This window comes from Mustelus asterias, chromosome 5, assembly GCF_964213995.1.
Source record: "Mustelus asterias chromosome 5, sMusAst1.hap1.1, whole genome shotgun sequence".
NCBI lineage: Eukaryota > Metazoa > Chordata > Chondrichthyes > Carcharhiniformes > Triakidae > Mustelus > Mustelus asterias.
Window position 1 is genome coordinate 133,135,656 of NC_135805.1, and position 22,561 is coordinate 133,158,216.

Consider the following 22,561-nt stretch of genomic DNA (forward strand, 5'->3'; position numbering starts at 1 on the left):
CTGCCAGGGCCAATAAACTGCTCTTACCAGTGACTTTCCTTTGCTATTTCTTGTCTCCATCCAAGTAAATTTTGATCCTCTGAATCAAGATAATTTCTCTCTCTATTCTGATTTCATCCTTCATTAGCTGTCCCACCTCCTGTAACGTTTTTGTTATTCTTATGAAATGTCAAAGGCCCTTGAAGTTTTAGTTCCCAGACTTGGTTACCTTGCAACCATGTCTCTGTAATGACTATTATATCAGACTCATTTATTTTCTAATTGTCCTATCAACTCATCCATCTTGACATTCAGTTAAAGAGCTTTTAATTCAGTCTTTTTTGCCATTCTTTTCCACTTTGACCTTATTTGCTGGTGCAATCTTATATTTATATACTTTGTCCTTTCCTGTCACACTACCCGCATTGCTACCCTGCTCTATTGCCTTGTCCTTTTTAGTATTACTTTCCAAATCTCCCATCCCATGAGCCCCTGCTCCCAAATTTAGTTTAGTTTATAGAAACTTTGAAAGGCAATTCAACATTTCCCGAATAAGACTAATTTGCAAGACTATGGATAAAAAAGCTGGAAATTGGGACTAAATTGAGTAGTTATTTCGAAGAGGATGGCCCAAATATATTTTTGCTGTACTATAAGATCCTAATGAATGGATGTCAGGCATGCAGTCAAACAGAATAGAGCTGGCTAAATGTAACACGAATTATGGTGGAGAGATGGGACTGAGTGTAGACATTGTACACAGAAAACTTGACCTAATGTCTGTGGATGATGCCATCAAAGATTAGTATGGAGGTGAGAAAGAGATGGGAGCAAAGATTAATACTGTGGGTTTTAGAAGTAACGTATCTACATTAGGTAGAGAAAGACTGTTCCAGATGCTCTGGCAGATCCAAACTGGCCAATTATTGCCCCATTAGTCTACTCTCAATTGTCCATAAATGTTGGACGGGTCATTAACATTGCTATCAAGTGGCACTTACTCAGAAACAACCTGCTTACAGGCACTCCGTTTGGGTTCCGCCATGGCCACTCAGTTCCTGAACTCATTACAGACTTAGATCAAGCATGAACAATAGAGCTAAACTCAGGAGGTGAGATGGGATTGACTGCCCTTGACATCAAGACCACATTTGACCAAGTGTGGCATTAAGGATCCCTAGCAAAACTGGAGTCAATGTTAATCGAAAGTTGGGGGGGGGGGGGGCGGGGGAGGCTGGAAATTCCCCAGTGGTCGGAGTCATACTTAGCACCAAGGAAGATGGTTGTTGGTGGTCAATAATTTCAATCCAGGACATCATTACTGATGTTCTTCAGGTCCTAGGCCTAACCAATTTTAGCTTACAAATTACCTTCCTTCTGTCATCAGATCAGAAGTGTGGATACTTGCTGATGATTGCACAATGTTCAGCACCATTCATGACTCCTCAGATACTGACGCAGTCCATGCCCATATGCAGCAAGACCTGCACAACATACTGGATTGGGCTGATAGTGGAAAGTATCATTTGAGCCACACAAGTGCCAGGTGTGAAGATACTGTGCCTTTAAGAAATGTATTTATGTCATGGTTGTTGTGAAGGGCATGTTTAAGAGCCCACTTTGTTTAATTGATGCCGATCTGTCTGCTCCAAGCAGCCCACATACTGAGAACATAGACGAATAATTGATCCTAGATATTGGGGTGTTTATTTTAATCTGAGTTATTGCAGTTTTGTTTATTTTTGGGGTTGTCTCCTTGGGTTTCAGAGTAGGGTTTAATTAGGTTTATTTGCAGAGTCCGGGTCATGAGCTAATGTGAGGAACTAGGCTTACAGAGAAAATGGGCAGATTCTGCTTGGATCTGCAAGGAGCATAAGGTCTCTCTTTCTCTCTCTCTTTCTGGAGTCAGCTGTTTTGGACTTGCTGGAAAATAGGTCTCTCTCTCCAGAGATGTTCTGGATGTTTGAGGACTGACAGGCCATTTTGACGAGGAGTTCAAGGAACATGAGGAATATTGCTTAAATTGGAACTAATAGAGATACGTTGGCAGTTAGGAATAATATCTAGTCATGTTTAAGTATTTCAATTGTTAGAAGTTAAGCTAATTTGTATTTAAACTGTATTGTTAAAATAAAGTTTGTTTTGATAAAAGCTTCCCAGTGTGTCAACAGAATCACACCTGGAGTCAGACACCTTATTCTCACACCAATGCCAAAATTTAAAAAAAATAGTTGGGGTCAAGTCAGGCTTCACAACATACTTTGGAGTTTCTGATCAGTTCCCTAACACAGGCAATGACTATCTCAAACAAGAGAGAATGCAGCAATCTTGCCTTGACACTCAATGGCATTACCGTTGCTGAATCCCCCCTTAACATCCTTTGGGGTTAGTATTGACCAGAAGCTGACTTGGAGCAGCCATATAAATACTGTGTCTGCAAGAGCAGATCAGAGGATAAGAATTCTGACTGAGTAACTCACTTCCTGACTGCCTAACGCCTGTCCACCGTCTCCAAGGAATAGGTCAGGAGTGTGATGGAATATTCTCCACAACCCTGGATGAGTGCAGCTTCATTAGAAAGCTCGACATCATCTAGGACAAAGCAGCCTGCTTGATTGGTACCTGTCCACTATCTGAAACATGCATTCCTTCAATCACTGACACACACAGTGGCAGCAGTGTAGCAACTCACCAAGGCTCCTTCAACAATACCTTCCAAATGCACAACCTCTACCACCTAAAAGGACAAGGGCAGCAGATACATGCGAATGCCACCAGCTGCAAATTCCCATCCAAGCCACACACTATTCTGACTCTGAACTGTATTACTGTTCCTTCACTGTCGCTGGGTCAAAATCCTGGAACTCCCTCCCAAGCAGTACCCTGGGTGTAACTACACCACATAAACTGCAGCGGTTCAAGAAGATAGCTCACCACCACCACCTCGAGGGAAATTCGGGGTGAACAATAAAAATGCTGGCCTTGCCAAAGATGCTCACATCCTGTGAAAGAATAAAAAAAAGAAATCCATTCCTGAACAACAGGGAAGTCATTGGTGTACTGAGTAACTCACCTCCTGACTGCCCAAAGCCCGTCCACCGTCTCCAAGGAGTGTGATGGAATACTCTCCACAATCCTGGATGAGTGCAGCTTCATCAGGAAGCTCGACATCATTTGGACAAAGCTGCCAAAGCAGCAGTGAGTTACTGTGTCATTGTCTGAAGCGAGGTTGAGAAAACAGCATTATAGCACAATTACAATGGATGTCATTTATACTTCTGATGAGAACTATGTCAATGCTGTGGTAAAGATTTGGAGAGATTTGTGTGAATGAATGGATTTGGAAAAGAAAATGAGGTTGAGATGCGTGTTAGTTTGCAAGGACAAGGGTTGATGGTTGTTCCGTTTCGGAGTGGGTAATGATGGAGGTTCTTAAAAAACAATAACTGAGGAGAGGAACTATGTCAGCCAGTAAAAGCATCAGGTGGGAGGTTAGTGCTCAACAGTTTAGTGGGGATGAAGACGAGAGGATGCAAAGATGAATTTATAGAAGACGAGAGGATGCACAGATGAATTTATAGAAGACGAGAGGATGCAAAGATGAATTTATAGAAAACGATAAACTGGGGAGGGTGTGACATGAGACAGACAAAGACAAATTCAGGGGGTGGGCAAAGAAGAATCTTGGGGAATCTTTTTTGGTAGACGGGGGGAGTGAACAAGCAATTCAATAGACCGTTTCAAATTTAGTGACAAATATGTCTATGAGCTTTCCTCACTTGTGGAAAGTGAGAAGGAGTGAGCAGAGGCGAGCTGTTTAAGGAGATTGATACCAATTAAAATAAATTGGGGCCTGTCTTTGCTATATAGAGTTTGACAGAAGAATAAGTCCCAATTAAGCTGAATGTGGTTTAGTCAGATATACCAATGAATTGCTAAATCATTTTATGTGCCAGATAAACTGTGAAGCTGAGAGTGATGGTGGAAGCCTGGGGAGGGCCACAGAATGGAAGAAACAGGGTTTTGCTGCTGCTTGAGTATCGTGGTACATGATGGACCGAAGACCACTCAGTCAGGTGTTTGAAAGTACAATTTTGAACAACTTGGGTAAGAGTATATTCCAGGGGCAGATGCAGAAAGAAGTCTGGTTGAAAGGGCATAATAAGATGCCATTTCTGATGGTCTTGTCTGATTGAGGCGATAGGATTGGAGATACAGAAAGATAGAGCTAGGGTGATTGAATATGGAGCAGAGTTTAAAGTAGAGAAAAAAGCTTCAGGAAATCAGAATAGGAAAGAGACAGAGTTTCAGATTGAAATTGCCAAGAATGGAGAGTCAAAGAGTGCTGGAGCTGGAGACAAAAGCGGGGAGGATATCACAGCAAGAAATGGGTGGGTATCGGGCAGTGAATGAGAATTTAGGGGGAGAAGAGTTAAAACAAGATGTAGTGTTCAAAGAAAGAAAAGATACTGGTGAAGGCAAGAACAGGCCAAGTGTGATTTGGTAATAACAACAACTGTCAGTGGAATGGTTTGAGGAAGATGGTGGCAAATATAGCTGAGTGGGGAAAATTCAGTAAGTGCAAGGCATTGCTTTCCGTGAACCAAGTTCCAGTAAAATCCATGAGCTGTATGCAGTGCCCAATAATAAGGTTGCAGATGGCGCTCAATCTGATTTCATTAACTTCAATATATGCTCAGAATTTCATAGCCCTAGATAAGTATAAACATCCCAGTTTTGGAAAATCTTTCATTGTTGCTTTATTTACTGCTTTTATTCTGTTAGTAATATGTTTAACATTTCAGTAATTTATATATTTTAGTAAGGAATTAAATTCATAAAAGGCACACTGTCGACTAAAACCTTGAGTTACAAAAATGAACAATCTTAATATTTGTCATGTTTGAACTGATTTGAAGTAAAAAAATTATAAATTGGTCAAGAAAGTAAAAATAATGGTAACTTTTTATGTCCAGATTGAAGAGTCCCTGAATGAGATGGATTTCCAATTGTCTTTAGACCTCAATTTCACTGACAAAGATTTTACGTGAGTATTCATCAAAAGTTTAATATTATTTTCTTTTATTATCTTGAAATAATGGTACCAAGTTATGTGGAGATTTTAGTTTGCAGCCAACCTTTGGTGTTTATAAATAGATTTTTATTTTATTTTTGGAATCTGGGTGATTATGGCAAGGTCCAATTTATTGCCATCCTAAGTTTCTCAGAAAGTTGATGCTTTAACTATAGTGTTGAGAATACAGGTCTTCTGCCAATATCTATTCCATGTTCAATGGTGTAGATTCGCTCCTCGATCCTGATTGCCTACTTTTGTAGCAAGCCAATCTATGTTGCTTATGTACAAAATAAAAAATCCACACACAAAATAAAAAATGCTTCCAACAATGTGTGGTTATTTCTTTCTGACAGCCTCCTTGTTGCCTTTGTCCTGTCACAGCTTTTCTGTTACCTTTTCTGTTTTTATAGTCTTTCAGTTCTTTACTTACTGCCTTCTGGTCTCGAGCTTTAATTACATCAAAGAGTTTGTTTTGATGTCCACGTGAATAGCCGTATGTTAGAACCGCCTGCTTATTATGTTTAAGTGCCAGTAAAGATTTTTGAGTTCCGTTTTATGTTAACTGCCCTTCTATCCTGATATTATTTTGTTGCCTGTCTTTCTTCCTTCTTTACCACTCTTCTCAACTTAATTGTATTTGGCCTGATTATCACTTCAAGAATTCACCTTACATGCATCATACACCTTGTTTTTATGTTTCATCATATTTTCCATCTCACTCATTATACAAGGAACTCTGGCTTTGGTTCCCTGGCTTTCCATCTTGATGGATTGTGCTTAGCCTTTACCTGAAATATCTCTTCCTTAAGAATCATCCAAGGTTGTAGTTAATGGTGACTGGTTTTGGACATTGAGAAAGAAGGGGAGGTATAGAACTGTACACCCATAACTTCTTTATACAAGTAGGTATAGGTACCTCAGCATCTCTACTGCAAGCCATATTCTTAAATCACTCTCTCCCATCTTCACCTCCAATAACAATGTAATCAGATGATGAATTTCCTGATCTTCACTATTGAGATAATCCAATCAGTTGTCTCTTCCACTTCATGACTGTCCCTTAACCACAGGCTGAGTTTCCTCTGTCTTCCATCACCAGCATCACCCCCTACCCCGATATAGTCCTGAATTGACTTGATATATTTTCATAAGCTACCTCCTATCACCCCTAATCTCGTCTCTGAGATTGTCTTGCCTTGTCCATGAAACACACCTTCTGTTCTCTGACCCTATTTCCACTAAAGTACTGATCACCCAACTCCCATCCTGACTCACAGGTTAGCTGATGTTCTCTTCAAGTTCTTCCCCTCTCTCTAATCTATAAGATCGCCCCTCTCAGGAATAACAACTGTGACTCCTCTGTCCTTGTAAAGTTCCACTCTATCCCCAACCTCCCTCCCTTCACTATAGTCATTGAATGTGTTGTTACCTCCCAAATTTATGATTATATTTCCTGGAATTCCATGTTTGAATCTCTGCGATCAGGTTGATTGCCAAAATACTGGAACGGTGTTAACAATACCAGAATGGTGTTATTAAAGTCACACATGTCATCTGTTATGACCAGGTGAGAAGGAGTGAAATGGCACCCCTCGCGGTTGGGCACAACAAAGGAGCAAGTTTATTTTTCACGAGGATATACCTTTTCCAAATCAGAATGTATTGAACTATTTAGCTGTGAGTAATAAGGATCTAATCAAATAAAGGGTTTCTTGGAGTCAAAAGAGAGCAAATTTATTACACTCAAAATTGGAGAAAAATATTGAAAATGCGACATCAAACATTTGGCCTTCATGAAGTAAATTGGGCACCTGCACACGGGCATGCTTGCACACGTACGTTCACAACACACAGACGTGTGTGTGCTCATATCAGAAATAAGGGGAGATAAAGTCCTACAGAAAAACAGTCTAAGAATATACGGTTAGGTGTCCTTTGATCGTCCCTGAGGCAGAGATTTTAAATATGCCTCTAATTTAGATAAGCTGATTTCTTGGGTGCAGTCAGAAGTTTCAGTTTAAGAAGGGCTGCAGGGAAAAGCCTGAGAACTACAGGCCGGTGAGCCTAACATCAATTTAGGGTAAGTTGTTAGAAGGTATTCTGAGAGACAGGATCTACAGGCATTTAGAGAAGCAAGGACTGATTAGGGACAGTCAGTATGGCTTTGTGAGTGGAAAATCATGTCTCACAAATTTGATTGAGTTTTTTGAAGGGATAACCAAGAAGGTAGATGAGGGCAGTGCAGTTGATGTTGTCTACATGGACTTTAGCGAAGCCTTTGACAAGGTACCGCATGATAGGTTTTTGCATAAGGTTAAATCAGGGTGAGGTGGCCAAATTGATACAAAATTGGCTTGATGACAGAAGACAGAGGGTGGCTGTAGAGGGTTGTTTTTCAAACTGGAGGCCTATGCCTCACGGATCGGTGCTGGGTCCACTGTCATTTGTCGGTTATATTAATGATTTCGATTAGAATATAGGAGGCACGGTTAGTAAGTTTGCAGATGTCACCAAGATTGGGGACATAGTGGACAGTGAAGAAGGTTATCTAGGATTGCAACGGGATCTTGATCAATTGGGCCAGTGGACTGATGAATGGCAGATGGAGTTTAATTTAGATAAATGCGAAGTGATGCATTTTGGTAGATTGAACCAGGGCAGGACTTACTCAGTTAATGGAAGGGTATTGGGGAGAGTTATAGAACAAAGAGAACTAGGGGTACAGGTTCATAGCTCCTTGAAAGTGGAGTCATGGTGGACAGAGTGGTGAAGAAGGCATTCGGCATGTTTGGTTTCATTGGTCAGAATATTGAATACAGGAGTTGGGACGTCTTATTGAAGTTGCACAAGACATTAGTAAGGCCACACTTGGAATACTGTGTACAGTTATGGTCACCCTATTATAGAAAGGATATTATTAAACTAGAGAGAGTGCAGAAAAGATTTCCTAGGATGCTACCGGGACTTGATGGTTTGAGTTAGGAGGAGAGGCTGGATAGACTGGGACTTTTCCCTGGTGCACAGGAGACTTAGGGGTGACCTTATAGAGGTCTATAAAATAATGAGGGGCATAGATCAGTTAGATAGTCAACATCTTTTCCCAAAGGTGGGGTTCTCTTAAGTGAGAGGGGAGAGATACAAAAGGGTCCAGAGGGTTCAATTTTTTCACAGAGGGTGGTGAATGCCTGGAACAAGCTGCCAGCGGTAGTAGTAGAGGCGGGTAGAATATTTTTTAAAAGCATTTAGACAGTTACATGGGTAAGATGGATATAAAGGGATATGGGCCAAAGGCAGGCAATTGGGACTAGCCTAATGGGTTTTTTTAAAAAAAGGGCGGCATGGACAAGTTGGACCGAAGGGCCTGTTTGCATGCTGTAAACCTCTTATGACTCCAAGTAGAAGATGCTGCAACTATTATGAGATCTCTGTTCGCTGATAGGTTTCTGGTAGAGTTGACCTCATGAACCAGGCTTATTCCAAAAGAGACAAGGGAGAGAGAGAACAGATTTCAGCCTGCTTCCTCTGCTGAAGACTTTCTTGACACTACCTCTGGCACTTACAATCTCTATCTAATGGTTGGGCAGTGTTGCCTTGAAATACTTCACCCATTATTCCAAGATCTTTTGGGTGTGCCTGTCTGTGGCAGCCATTGTTTCAATATTCAGCACTTTTGTGTATTTCATCTAGCTGTTCTTGGACAGTTATGTGTTTTGATGAGTGTCTGGATTATAGGAATATATATCTCTCTCTCTCTCTCTCTCTCTCCATACTCCCATGAGGGTGATTAGTTTGTTTCTCACCTTTACATTGGAATATGGTCTTGCATTTTTAAGCAGTCTACTCTCTCAATTCAAATTTATTTATTGATTAGTGTCACAAGTAGGCTTACATTAACATTGCAGTGAAGTTACTGTGAAAATCCCCTCATTGCCACACTCCGGTGCCTGTTCGGGTACGCTGAGGGGGAATTTAGCATGGCCAATGTACCTAACCAGCATGTCATTCAGACTGTGGGAGGAAACCGGAGCACCCGGAGGAAACCCACGCAGACACGGGGAGAACATGCAGACTCCGCACAGACAGTGAACCAATCGGGAATCGAACCTGGGTCCCTATCGCTGTGAAGCAGCAGTGCTAACCATTGTGCTATCATGCCACCAGTCAATCAAATTGAAAAGTCATTCTTTCAAAAGCAAAGGGGCATAACCTTGTGGCACACATCCTGTGTAATTGTGACGAGGTTCATTCTTCTCCTTCTCAACCTGTCTGCAGCCTTTGACGCAGCTGATTTCCCCCCCACCATTCTCCTTCAGCACCTCTCGACAGTCATCCAACTGCATGTGACTGCACTCACTTGATTCCATACTTACCTACTACAAAATCAAAATTTCAACAGTAGTTATCGGACAAAACCTCAGCTCTCCTCCACAGTTCAAATTGTGAAGACACAGTACAACACATTATAATCAACAAAACCAGGGACCAGCAGACAACTTGTCTTCCCAGCCTGGAGTATAACAAAAGGGAGAGCGATCGAAACTTGTTGTATCTTCAGAGGTGCTAAAAATCACCATCTACTAAGGTCAGCAGTGGATTTTGAACGGAGGCATAAAAATTATTTGTTAGCTTGACTCATTGATCACATGATCTAAGCTTCTGGTCTTTGGAAAGTTTTAATATTACATTTCTAGGCTTGTAACTCAGTCTGCTGTTTAAACTCCAGCCTGCAAACATCAGAGCAGGACTCCAGGCTGACCAATAGGATGCATCAAGTCCAAGTCCTTGGAGCCTGTTTCCTCTGGAAGATTCCTGCTGAGCTGACCAAATCTCTGTATGCCAACCTCATCTCATTGCATCACCATTAACTTAAAGAATTCTGCAAACTCCTGCTTCAGCTAGCTGAACCGGCCAGAACTATAGCTCCTCTGTGAAGGAGCCCTCACTGAACTCTATCTTTTTGGACTCCGACAGTCACGTGAACTGATATCTATATCTGTGGTGCTTTTTCTTTTAAGGTATTCATAGTTGTAAAAAGCTCCTCTTTTGTATTTTATTCTTTCTATGTATGTATGAAGTGGCGACTGGATTTCAATGTGTAAATAAATTATACTTCTAATTTAACCCTAAAGAGTTTGCTGTGAATCATTTTTAAAAATTGACCTCCACCAACAGAGGGTTTGGGGGAACATGTCACGGTTATTTCAAAAGTTTAAGCACCTCTGCTTACTGACAGATGGTGATAAAGTAAAGGAGTTCAGTTTTGCCTTTTTCGCCTATCTGTAACAACTGCAACTATTGTCTTTAGACCCTACCGCAATCCACTCCCACTTTACTGACTCCATCCATCGCCCTGGCAACTGTCTTGAGGCTGAACCAGACTGTTCGCAACCTCCGCCTTGGGGTCAAGTATAACACTAACATTCTACCATATTATCTGTGCCTTCACTAAGACCACAAATTTCCACCTCCGTAATATGGTCCTGCCTTAGCTCTTCTGCTGAAACCGTCAGCCATGACTTGGTTACCTCCAAACTTGACTGGCCTCCTACATTCTACCCTCAGTAAATTTCCAGTCAACCAAAATTCTGCACATGTCCTAACTTTCATCAAATCCCATTCATCCTTCGGCCCTAAAATTGCTGGTCTGCACAGGCCACCAGTAAAGCAACAGCTTGATTTTAAAATTCTTATCCTGATTTTCAGGGGCCTTGCACCCTCCCTATCCCTGTAATCTGCCCCAGTGCTACAATGATCCAAAAGGTCTGCCTCCTCTAATTCTGGTCTCTTGAGCAGCCCTGACTTTAATTGCTCCACCCTTGTTGGCTGTGCTTTCAGCTGTCTATACCCTAAGCTCTGGAATTGCCCACTCTTCTCCTTCCTCCTTTTAACATGTTCATTAAAATTTACCTCTTTGACCATCTGTCTTAATATCTCTATGTGCTCAGTGTCATATTTTTGCTTGTTTGTGCATCTGAAATGGTTTTGGACCTTTTGTTGAATGTTCTATATAAATATAAGTTGTTATAATGGAAAGAAAACAGTTGGGGTTGGAAGACAGTGGAGGGCATCAGAAGAGTCAGATGTAGGTGGATAGGAACTGCACAGGGGACAATAGTGTCAAGGTAAGGCAAAGTAAGTTTGGGGCAAGATCAGTCTTGAGTCTTAGGAAAAGGATTAGATGCAAGATTGCAGAGCTGTGAGGTTGGAGGCCATGGAAGGGCAAGATCTCTTCAGAGGAGGTCAGTAACACATTGGTGAATGATGATGGTGTTCAGTAGTGAGATCAGTGTCTAGAGCTGGGATGGTGTTTTCTGAGATTTGCCATTCAACAGTGGCAAGGTAGATTTGCTTCTGTTGTACATCAAATTGCTTTGATGTCTGCGTTAGACCTGAGAGAATTGAACACTGCATATCAAAAGGAGATGGGTTTGAGTGTAATTATGACAAATCTCTCACCATCCTAAAAATTCTCAAGAAAAACGCGGAGCAGAGGGGTCCAAATGAATTGGGCTGAAAGACCAAGGAATTGCCTAGATGGGGAGTGAAACCTTTTGGTCATAATAATAAGCATAGAAACAAAGACAATTAAAGAAAAGCTCAGCATCACTGCAAGATCATAATTTGGTGGGTTGAGGGTGAGAATAGATAATTTGAGGTCAGAGGTGAGATGGTCAGAGGATATATATGGTGAGGGGTGAATTTAGAAGGAGGGATAAGATCAAAAGAAAAGTGAAAAGACAAGAATGAGATTGAAAGCTGAAGATTATTGAAGTTTGACCTTGCCATCTGAAAAGAAGAAAAATGCATTTGTTGAAACGAAGGATGAAATGAAAAGGAGAAACAGAGCACCTCTGTAATAAAGTGCGCTAATATAATTGAACGGTTATATAGAATATTGGGCATAGAAAGAGATCATGCGACCAAAACTGGTGTGTGTCAGTGCTTATGTTCCGTGCAAGCGTAAAGGCATAGATCAAATATATTCACATGGTGGAGGAAATGGTTCTGATGAACCATCAAAGGAGGAGCATTAAATGTGACTGAGATTAGTGATCATGGGCGGACCTGAAATTGGAAGGATGAAGTTTATGTTCAACTCCATGCGAAATGGGTCAGGTTTGCAGCTGGATGCACTTGAGTATATTTCACAGTTGAAAAGCATGCTGTGGGAAGTGCATCATGTAAGTTAATGTGATCCTCTCTGCAAAGCACAACCCATGTTTTCTGGTTAAAAAGGGTCGACAGCAAAGCAGAACGGTGGTGGTAGAGGGAAGGAGAGGGTAGCCAATTCGGGGCTGCGAATACCACCACCACCACCAACACCCCACCCCCCCACCCCTTACTTCGTAACAAAACTGTGGCAGAACTTGTCAATCTGGAATCAGGCTCTTCAGTCATCTGAAGACTCATCAAGCCTGACGTACTTGATTAACTCTATTTTGAGAGACCACCAACAGTTAAAGAGCGACGTTCATTTTCCCCTATTGTGAAATGTCAGCATATTTTTAGGATGAAAGTTTCATCTCTCACAAAGATGTTCCCCTGCCCCCAACTGTTTTTTACTGGATCACAGCAATTGGCATTTTTAGTCTGGCTGTATGGTTGGTAATATGTCCACGCAAGCAGTAGGTCTCTAAGGCTTCAAACATAAGAACCAGGAACAGGAGTAGGCCATCTGGCCCCTCGACATTCTCGAATGCTCCGACATTCAATAAAATCATGGCTGATCTTTTCGTGGACTCAGCTCCACTTACGTGGCCCGCTCACCATAACCCTTAATTATTTTACTGTTCAAAAATCTGTCTATCTTTGCCTTAAAAGCATTCAATGAGGTAGCCTCAACCGCTTCACTGGGCAGGGAATTCCACAGATTCACAATCCTTTGGGTGAAGTAGTTCCTCCTCAACTCAGTTCTAAACTTGCTCCCCCTTATTTTGAGGCTATGCCCCCTAGTTCTAGTTTCACCCGCCAGTGGAAACAACCTCCCTGCTTCTATCTTATCTATTCCCTATTCATAATAAGTTTTTATAAGATTCACTCTCATTCTTCTGAATTTCAATGAGTATAGTCCCACTCTACTCCGTCTCTCCTCATAAGCCAAACCTCTTAACTCTGAAATCAACCTAGTGAATCTCCTATGTACCCCCTCCAGTGCCAGTATATCCTTTCTCAGATAAGGAGACCAAAACTACACAATACTCCAGGTGTGGCCTCACCAGCACCTTATACAGCTGCAAAATAACCTCCCTGTTTTTAAACTCCATCCCTCTAATAATGAAGGACAAAATTCCATTTACCGCTTTAATTACCTGCTGCACCTGTAAACCAACATTTTTCAATTCATGCACAAGGACACCCAGGTCCCTCTGCACAGCAGCATGCTGCAATTTTTTACCATTTAAATAATAGTTCATTTTGCTGTTATTCCTACCAAAATGGATGATCTCACATTTACCAACATTGTACTCCACCTGCCTGACCCTTGCCCACTCACTTAGACTATCTATATCCCTTTGCAGACTTTCAGCGCCCTCTGCACACTTTGCTCTTCCACTTATCTTAGTGTCATTTGTGAACTTGGACACACTACACTCGGTCCCTAACTCCAAATCATCTATGCATAACATAGCTGGTACACTTCAAAATCTCACTGGATTTTTTTAATACCTTGTGCAATCAGTTGTTTGACTAGGCTTTCTGGCCCTCTAAATTGTAAGTGGGCCCCTCCAGTAGTTTTCATTTGCACTAGCTGAGGAAAATGCAAGTGCTACCAGTGTGTAATTAAGGAAGTATCTTTGAAGGATAAGGGAGGTTCAAGAATGAACTGTGTTAGATTTTGAAAGTGAAGTGGCAGAGTAGACAGTAAAGGAAGAAGGAAGGATCTCAGATTGGTGCCTGAAAGGGAAGGGAGCTGTGTGAGTGTACAGGTTTGGGTGATGGGGTACCACAGAGAGGTGAAAGTGACAGCAAGGTTTCAGCAGAAGTTGGTGTCAGTGGATGTTCAGAACAGATAATTATTTATTTAGAGCTACTATTAGGAGTGGTAAACTTTATCATAAACCTTCAAGGCAAAAAAAGATGTCACTTAGCAAAGTGAAGAGGAGGCACATGAAAAATCTCAGGATGCTTGTCCATATCTGTTGTGTTTAATTGATATTTTACTTTTAGCTGATTGTGATTGGTAATTATTTTACCCTGTGTTTTATTTTCCTAGTGTGACTTTCCCTACCTACTTTAATTTGCCATGGCTACCTTAAGCGATGAACCAATTAGGTACATGGGTGACATTTGGGAAGTCTTATTGATAACACTTAATGACAGTTGTATGACACTTTGAAGTCTGACTGCCATTTCTCAAGTGGACAACTTTTATATCACCACTCTAAATGCCCAATGTCACTGTCGGACATGGTTTTGGGTACAATTGTGGCTGACAAAAGCTGGATTAGTGCAGAGACTTTATTTCAAAAACACCTCCACATCTAATTGTCCAGTTCATCTGATTCTGGAAGGTTGAGGTCCACTAAAGGTACAGCTTTGTAAGAAGGGTGTAATTCGCTATCAATTTCTGGCAGTAACCAGTTTTTTAAAAGATGCTCATACTGTTTTGGAGCAAAACTAAAATGCCAATTTGACCTAATTGCATGGATGAGAAGAAATACAGAAAACCAATGACCTTATGTGTACTGCTGTAACTATTTTCCAGCTTTAACCATTCATTATTTAACTGAAAAAACCCATAATATGGATGTGATCATCTAAGTGTTGAATGGTACTTGCCAATAACTTTCTTTCTTTAACCATTTGAATATTGTAAAATCCAAGTGCAGAGACATCCTCATCGAAAGGGAATTAAATGTGCATTTGAATGGTCATTTTCTGCTACTATACAAAAGGTGTTTCTTAGTAATTCCCTTCACCCAGAGGTTCTCTTTACTTTTTGCCAGAAACTCAGCTACATTGTCCTATTCGACAATGGATGTGACACCTTGCCAACTGCAGACAGACAATTTTCTGCTTTAACATATCCACATAGTAGACCTAGTGTTTGTATGCCCAAGTAGGTAGCACCTTGTTTGTCGCCAGCTTTTGTGTGTGGACTTTTTAGCAGGACTGCAGTTTATTTTGCCTTGCAATTCTTTAGTCCATCTGATACTTCAAGACATAGTGGTTGTATCAGCCTTTCTGGTGACCATGCATATTCTTTTTATGCACCTGGTGGAAAATGGAACCATGTTATCACTTAAGTGTATCGTATATTTCACATTGTTACTTCTGTATTTGTAGATTTCTTTGATTCAATCTCTTTGGTTAACTACAATTACTGTGCACTTAGCATCTGCAAAATAATCTAAAGGACAAGAATCCTGCTGATTCTTGTAATACCTCTCTAAAGTTGAACATGGGACCCAGGAATTTGGTTGCTTCTTGTGTATTGCTGAGCAAATTCTTTAGTGTGACATAACCGAAAATACAGGATTTCATCCAGATATAAATGGAAACCTGAAATGCTTGCCCTCCATGCATGGAAAAGCCCAGTGCTAAATTAAAGTAAGAAGTCTTCTTTATTATAGGTGGGAGCTGTATTTTTATATGGAAAATACCCCATTCCCCAACCACAAGAAGTTTGTTTATTAATGTCACAAGTTGGCTTACATTAACACTGCAATGAAGTTACTATGAAAATCCCCAAGTGGCCACACTCTGGCGCCTGTTCAGGTACACTAAGGGAGAATTTAGTATGGCCAATGCACCTAACCAGCACGTCTTTCAGACTATGGGATCTTTCATGTTCAGCACACGGGAAAAACGTGGAGACTCCACACAGACAGTGACCCAAGCCGGGAATCGAACCCGGGTTCCTGGTGCTGTGAGGCAGCAGTGCTAACCACTGTGTCACTATGCTGCCCCTTGCCAAAAAAGCCAGGTTTTCCTTTTTAATTCGTTTCTATATTAAATCAGTACATACCCAGTATTTATTAAAGTTGATTTTAAAAAAAACAATTTCTTTCCAGATTTGATGACCCAAATTCTCTACAACTGATTAGCACTCGGACATTGAAGTTGCACTTCAGTTTACATCGAGGACTTCATCACCATGTCAATGTTATGTTTGATTACTTCCATCTCTCTGTTGTATCAATTACTATTCATGCCTCCTTGGTTGCACTTCACCAGCCTCTAATAAGGTGAGTCTTTAGAGATAAACAGCTGTTGAGGAAACAATACCCTACAGCTTCAATCATACTGATCAAAATTATATTAACTGTTACTATGATTGAACTAAATGGTCACAGTAAGTTATATTTATCAATGTATGATTCTAGATGATATCTCAAGCCCTACAGCAAGTAAGGTTCTATAGAAACTTTGTGATGATTTCATTAATCATCAGAAAGCCATTGGCTAACAGATTAGCATGTTGCTGGGTCTGAACATGCATAGCAGCTTTGCAGCCATGTGGAGAGGAATTAGTGTAAACCTAAAAACACCCAGCAGGAAGTTGTATGTTTTATATATCTAGATTTAGAATTTCCCTGGTGAGAACATATTTGGCAATGGAGCACTGGAATAGTAGTACTAGTAGAAGTCTCAGACTCTTGTCCCTCTCAGGCTCACGCATGTCTGCCCCCTATATTTACAACTTTCCAGGGTTCAGATCTAAAAGGTGTACCTCAAAAGTGTCATATGCCTGTAAGACAAAAATCATAACTGTCTCAAAAAACATTGATCTTTCAAGTTCAGCATATTGATTGACTCTCTCATGCCATCAGCTAAATGTGAATTTCAAAAAGCAGTTCCCATTCATTGTACAACTATGAATGTTTTCTTTTAGACTTTAACAGAAATAAAAATGTTAGCTGGGAAAATTAGTGAATAAATTATTTATACAGATTGATTTATTTGAACCAGATTACAAGTTTAAAAAAAAAATCAAATAGTTTTGTAGTTGGGCTTATAACTGAACTGTCGAGGGGAAATTAATTGAAGGACAAACCTTTCTCAATTTTGGACTTCAAATGTTGTCCCTGGCCACCATCATTGCAATTGTGACATTGTTTGCCCTGTCTGCCAGCAGCACAGAACATAATGGGTATTTAAAATGTTTAATTGTGATGTTCCATAGAAAACCTCAGCATTAAAATGGAGCTTAAAAAGATCTCTGTATTTTGCTCAGTGAGGCAAGAGCAACATCCAGTCCCCGACTGAAGAATTTCTAAAGATATTTAGTTATCCCTATTGTACCCCCTCACAAAAATAATTAGCTGCAATACTCATAGTTGCTTATGACACAGATGGAGGCCATTAGGCCCATTGAGACCATGAGTTAGCTCCAATTGCAACGGGATCTTGATCAGTTGGGCCAGTGGGCTGACAAATGGCAGATGGAGTTTAATTTAGACAAATGCGAGGTGATGCATTTTGGTAGATTGAACCAGGGCAGGACTTACTCAGTTAATGGTAGCACGTTGGGGAGAGTTACAGAACAAAGAGAGCTAGGGGTACATGTTCATAGCTCCTTGAAAGTGGAGTCACAGGTGGACAGAGTGGTGAAGAAGGCATTCGGCATGCTTGGTTTCATCGGTCAGAACATTGAATACAGGAGTTGGGACGTCTTGTTGAAGTTGTACAAGATATTGGTAAGGCCACACTTGGGATACTGTGTGCAATTCTGGTCACCCTATTATAGAAAGGATATTATTAAACTAGAAAGAGTGCAGAAAAGATTTACTAGGATGCTATCGGGACTTGATGGATTGAGTTATAAGGAGAGGCTGAATAGACTGGGACTTTTTTCTCTGGAACATAGGAGGCTGAGGGGTGACCTTATAGAGGTCCATAAAATAATGAGGGGCATAGACAAGGTAGATAGTCAATATCTTTTCCCAAAGGTAGGGGAGTCTAAAACTAGAGGGCATAGGTTTAAGGTGAAAGGGGAGAGATACAAAAGTATCCAAAGGGGCAATTTTTTCACACACAGTGGTGAGTGTCTGAAACAAGCTGCCAGAGGTGGTAGTCGAGGCGGGTAGAATTTTGTCTTTTAAAAAGTATTTGGATAGTTACATGGGTACGATGGGTATAGAGGGATATGGGCTAAATGCGGGCAATTGGGATTAGCTTCGGAGTTTTATAAAAAAGGGGCGGTGTGGATAAGTTGGGCCGAAGGGCCTGTTTCCATGCTTGTAAACCTCTATGATTCTATGACTCTATGACAGCTCTCTGAAGAGCAAACTCGTTGGTCCCATTCCCCCACTTGACCTTTGTAGGGCTGTGCATTAGCTCCTCCAAATTCCCATCCAATTTCCTTTTGAAATCATTGATAATATCTGCTTCCACTACCTTGTAGGTAACAAGTTCGATGCCATTACCACTCAGTGTAAAATAAAATTCTTCCTCATATTCCACCTGCATCTGATGCCTAATACCTTAAATCTGTCCCCTAAGCCTTGCAAATCCAGGAACCTTTTAAGTTAGTTGAATGTTTCAGCCTCAACCACCAATTTAGACAGTGAATTCCAGATGCCCACCACCCACTGGGTGAAAATGTATTTCCTCTGTCCCCTCTAATCCTTCTGCCAATCACCTTAAATCCATGCCCCCTGGCAATTGACCCGTTGGGTAGGGGAAATATGTCTTTCCTGTCTACCCTATCTAGGCCCCTTATAATTTTATACACTTCCCATATGCTTAGCTAATCGGTCTCTCTCAATATGTCCTGCCACCTTCAAAGATCTGTGCACGTGCACCTAGGTCTCTCTCTGTCCCTGTCCAATCTTTCGAACTGCTATAACCATAGAAAAGTTACAGTGCAGAACGAGGCCATTCAGCCCACCGTGTCTGCCTTAACCTCTCTATCCCTTGTGAAATTGCAAAGTTATTAATCATGGCTCAGTGATAGCATGCCTCACTCAGAAAGTTAGGAACTCAAACCCCAATCTGAAGAGAGACTTTTTTATTAGTTTGATGTTTAACCACTTAATCATTGGGTATGTGCAAATTCTGTTCTGTGGCACATACAGGATGGATTAATCCTGCCCAGCTGCCCATTTTCTACTTGTTACATTCCATCTGTCACTGGATTCACCTGTTGAATTTCCATCAGTCAACAGTTTAATTGTAGTGCTAAACCATATTAAGGGGGAAATTTTGCACTAATATTATGAGAGAATAGAAATTCAAAGAAAATACCACCAGATTAAAAAGGAATAATATGTGGGAAATTAATATATTTTGTAACGTTGCATGAAGTTTGAAAGAACAAAACTAATATCTATGCACTGAGTAATGTTTCCAGTATGAAGAGAAAACGTGTATTAATAAAAATGCTTGTGTAGCTTTACAAATTAATTTTCTTTTCAAGTGTTCCTTGAATTCAGTGTCCCCTTCATTTGTTCTTTGGAAATGATTGTGGATAACATTGGTGATGCAGCATTTATTGCTTACCCCTCATTGCACAGAAAAGGTGGTTATGGGCCTTCTCATAGAAACTCAGGATGAATGGTCTTTCCACTGTCATGCTTGTTATGTGTCTTTGAAAGAACTATGAGTTAGTTCCACTCCCTTGCTCTTTTCCCATAGCCATTGCCAGCATTTTTTCCTCTTCACGTTTGAAAGTTACTATTCAACCTGCTTCTGCCATTCTTTAAAGTAGTGCATTCCAGATCATTATAACTCATAATAATTATAGCATAAAATCATTCTTTTCTCTCTGATTCTTTTGCCTAATATTTCCTTCAACTGGCGTTCCCATAATGGTGGTATGTAGGAATTTCCAGGATATTGATCCAACAATGTACATCTCTATGAGGAGTAGAAATAAGAAATACAGGAACTTTGAAGTGGTGATCATACAATAGTTTCACAGTTTACAGTACTGGAATAGCAACCAGAAGGTTCATATCCTGCCATGGCAATTAGTGAAACTGAATTCTCTGGGTCTGGTAATTTAAGGATCAGAATCAAAAAATGGCCATAAGAGTTTCCGGATTATTGGAGGGAAAAAAAACAAACTTGTGATTCTTTGCTTCATCTGGCAGATAATGACTCCAAAGCCATGCCATATACTTACTTGACTCTTAATATTCTCAGAAGTGACCAGGCAAACTATTCAATTATACAATATTTTTCCAAAGTATTAGAGCACTTGTTTAATTATGCCTTGTGTGGTTCACTATAATATACACTTACTCACCCTATCTTGCCTGATTGCACAAAAGGAAAAGCTGTTTTATTTTTGTTTGTATTTAGTGATGTAAGAACTTAAGTAGGAGAAGGCATAGTGGCAGGGAGCCTGCTTCACTGTTTCAGTAAGATCATTGTTGGTCTTCTATCTCAGTGCCACTTCCCTCCTTTGATCCCATTAATATCTAAAAAATTTGTCTGTGTCTTAAATATACTCGAAGACTCAGGATCCACATCTTCCTGGGCAAATAATTCCAAAGATTCATAACCCTTTAGGAACATAGAAGCAGGAATAGGCCATTCAGCCCATTGAACCTGCTCTGCCATTCAATACAGTCATGGCTGATCATTTTAGTGCCTATTTCCCACACAATCTACATATGGCTTAATGTCATTGGTATTGTGTGAATCTCTATTTTAAACATACTCAATGACTGAGCTTTTGCAGCCCTCTGCGTTAGAGAATTCAAAGATTCACAACCCTCTGTAAATAAAATTCTCCTTATCTCGGTTCCAAGTGGCTTCCTCCTTATTTTGAAATTATGTTCCCTGGTTCTAGACTCCCCAAATAGAGAAACCATCTTACCTACATCTACCCAGTCTATACCTTTAAGTATTTTGTAGGTTTCAATGAAATCACCTCTCATTCTTTGAAACTTTGGAGAATACGGGATCAGTCCCCCATTCTTATTCATAGGACAGTCCCGCCATCTCAGAAACAAATCTAGTGAACCCCTGTTGCACTCCCTCTATGGCATTAATATCCTCCCTGAGGTAAAGGGACCAAAACTGCACACAGTACTCTATTCACAGCAAGATAGATAATTTAAAGGCCCAAAAGAGGTAAATGGGTATGATCTAATTGCCTAAGATATAAACATATTGTTGCAGATGCTGGAATCTGAAACAAAAACAGAAAATGCTGGAAGATCTTAACAGGTCTAACAGCATCTTTGCAGAAAGAACAGAGCTAATGTTTCGAGTCTGGATGACTCTGTCAGTGCTGAAGACAACTGGAAATAGATTGATACTGTTGTGGGAGGGGGAGTTGGAGTAGTAGAGGCTGGATCTGGGGCCAACAATAGGTGGAGGCAAAGGAGAGATTGACAAAGATGTCAGACAAAAAGACAAAGGGAATGTAAATGGTGATGATAATGGCTAAGAAGGGTGCTGATAGTGGGGCAAGAGATCATAATGTATTCATGGCAGAACAAAGGTAAGCAGTGTGTCAAGGTCAACCTGAACAGGTCGCAGATGGCACTCGTGGGGGGAGGGGAGACAGTGGTAAGGGAAAAAAGATGGAAAGCGGGATTAAAAAAGGGGAAATTGAAAAATGAATCAATGGAAGAAATAAAAAATATATAAACAATTAAAAAGAAATAAAATAGAATTCATGGAAACGGAGTGAAGGTGGAGGAGTGTGTTCATGGTCTGAAGTTGATGAACTCAATGTTAAGTCCAGAAGGCTCCTCCAGTTTGCATTAGGCTTTACTAGAACATTGCAACAGGACAAGGACAAACGTGGACAGGAGATCAGGGTGGTGTGTTGAAATGGCAAGCGACAGGAAGGTCTGGGTTATGCTTGTGGATGGACCGAGGGTCACCCAGTCTGCATTTAGCCTCTCCACTGTAGAGTAGACTGTATTGGGAGCAGCGAATGCAATAGAGCAGATTAAAGGAAGTGCATGTGAAGTGCTGCTTCACCTGAAATGCCCTTGGATGGTGAGCAGGGAGGATGTAAAGGTCAATTAGACGTCTGACTCCCTCTTGGTTGAAAGTGTTCAGGTAACTTTCTCATTTCCCAATGTCCTGAAATGTTGTATCTCAGACTTCAGCTTTACTAATGTTCCCCGAGTTGCATTTAGGTATTGAAGTTAATATTAAGATCCTCTAATTAATTTATTTTATTTTACTCCCCTGATGTGATTAATTAAACATTAAATTATAAATTTTACACTCAGTTATAAAATACATTGATCACTTAATTCTAGCTCTGCAAACCCTCGACATTATCTTTCAGATTTTTTTTTCAGATTCTTCCCACATCATCAAATGGTCTTTTCTCACAGCTGCCTCTTTGCACTTTATGGTATTCCTCACAACCACTTGTCCAGAAGCATTTTTTATCTGCAGTCTGAATCCTGTATCTATCCTGCATCATTATAGCTTGTGTCTCCTCTGTCTTTGTTCTGAGGTCGCAGATAACATTAATTTATCCAGTTTCATTCAGGGCGCAGCATAAAACTGGGTATAATTTGGCACCTAACTAACATGCTGAATTAGAAACCTCAAGGATAGCTAGTATGAGAAACTGAAATGTCA

General features: G+C 40.6%; 1 protein-coding gene across 2 annotated transcripts in view; it reads left to right on the forward strand.

Moving 5' to 3' along the window:
* Positions 1–22,561, forward strand: part of fam135a (family with sequence similarity 135 member A) — a 208,960-nt gene that overhangs the window by 66,077 nt on the left and 120,322 nt on the right. The window contains exons 1-3 of one of the 2 annotated variants that reach the window (XM_078213302.1): positions 1,419–1,525; positions 4,956–5,026; positions 16,072–16,245. In XM_078213302.1, coding sequence (XP_078069428.1) covers positions 4,977–5,026; positions 16,072–16,245 — 224 coding nt within the window. In that variant the 5' untranslated portion in view covers positions 1,419–1,525; positions 4,956–4,976. Of the gene's footprint in view, positions 1–1,418; positions 1,526–4,955; positions 5,027–16,071; positions 16,246–22,561 lie in introns of those variants that run through there. The other variant, XM_078213301.1, reaches the window with a different exon arrangement.